Raw genomic sequence first — 1,290 nt, 5'->3', positions numbered from 1 at the left:
GACCCCGTGGTGACCCCACCATGTTTGTGTGACCCCGTGGTGACCCCACAGTGTTTGTGTGACCCCACCATGTTTGTGTGACCCCGTGGTGACCCCACAGTGTTTGTGTGACCCCACCATGTTTGTGTGACCCCGTGGTGACCCCACAGTGTTTGTGTGACCCTGTGGTGACCCCACAGTGTTTGTGTGACCCCACCATGTCTGTGTGACCCCGTGGTGACCCCAGCGTGTCTGTGACCCCGTGGTGACCCCACCATGTTTGTGTGACCCCATGGTGTCCCCACCATGTTTGTGTGACCCTGTGGTGACCCCACAGTGTTTGTGTGACCCCGTGGTGACCCCACAGTGTTTGTGTGACCCCACCATGTTTGTGTGACCCCGTGGTGACCCCACCGTGTCAGTGACCCCGCGGTGGCCCTGCCACCCCATCCCCGTCCCCGTCCTTGTCCCCTCCCAGATTTCACGGCCCAGCACCCGTCGCAGCTGCTCCGCTCCAGCTACATCTTCCTCTTCCAGCTGCCCTGGCTGCCCGAGCTGCTCCTGGCCTTGGCTGACTTCCAGGTGAGACCCCTCCCCCTGGCCCCGCCCCAGCCCCACCCCGGCCCCGCCCTGGCCCCACCACGCCCCTGCAGCACCTCCCGCCCCGAGAAGCGTCACCCATCCTGGTGTCACCGTGGTGTCACCCTGGTGTCACCCTGGTCACTCAGGGGTCACCCCGTGGTCACCCTGGTCACTCTGGTCACCCTGGTGTCACTGTGGTCACCCTGGTCACTCTGGTGTCACCGTGGTCACCCTGGTCATTCAGGGGTCACCCTGGTCACCCTGGTCACTCAGGGGTCACTGTGGTCACCCTGGTCACTCAGGGGTCACCCCGTGGTCACCCTGGTCACTCAGGGGTCACCCTGGTCACTATGATCACCCTGGTGTCACCGGGGTCACCCTGGTCACTCTGTGGTCACCCTGGTCACTCAGGGGTCACCCTGGTCACTATGCTCACCCTGGTGTCACCATGGTCACTCTGGTCACTCAGGGGTCATCCTGGTCACTATGATCACCCTGGTGTCACTGGGGTCACCCTGGTCACTCAGGGGTCACCCTGGTCACTCTGGTGTCACCGTGGTCACCCTGGTCACTCAGGGATCACCCTGGTCACTCTGGTCACCCTGGTGTCACTGAGGTCACCCTGGTCACTCAGGGGTCACCCTGGTCACTCTGGTGTCACCCTGGTGTCACCATGGTCACCCTGGTCACTCAGGGGTCACCCTGGTCACTCTGGTGTCACCCTGGTGT

The 1,290-nt window shown here is 63.2% G+C and overlaps 1 protein-coding gene across 1 annotated transcript in view; it reads left to right on the top strand.

Annotated features, from left to right (window-relative positions):
- LOC108510393 (epoxide hydrolase 3-like) overlaps positions 1 to 665 on the top strand; it is a gene marked incomplete at its 3' end in the record, with an annotated part of 8,719 nt that extends 8,054 nt beyond the window's left edge. The window contains exon 7 of the mRNA XM_017840071.1: positions 458 to 665. Within this exon, the coding sequence (XP_017695560.1) occupies positions 458 to 665 (208 nt within the window). The remainder of the gene's footprint in view (positions 1 to 457) is intronic.
- Positions 666 to 1,290: the final 625 nt, after the last annotated feature.

Source organism: Lepidothrix coronata, unplaced genomic scaffold (assembly GCF_001604755.1).
Source record: "Lepidothrix coronata isolate B3197 unplaced genomic scaffold, Lepidothrix_coronata-1.0 Scaffold785, whole genome shotgun sequence".
Classification (NCBI taxonomy): domain Eukaryota; kingdom Metazoa; phylum Chordata; class Aves; order Passeriformes; family Pipridae; genus Lepidothrix; species Lepidothrix coronata.
The sequence above is the reverse complement of the archived record's forward strand: the minus strand, read 5'-3'. Positions and strand labels throughout refer to the sequence as shown.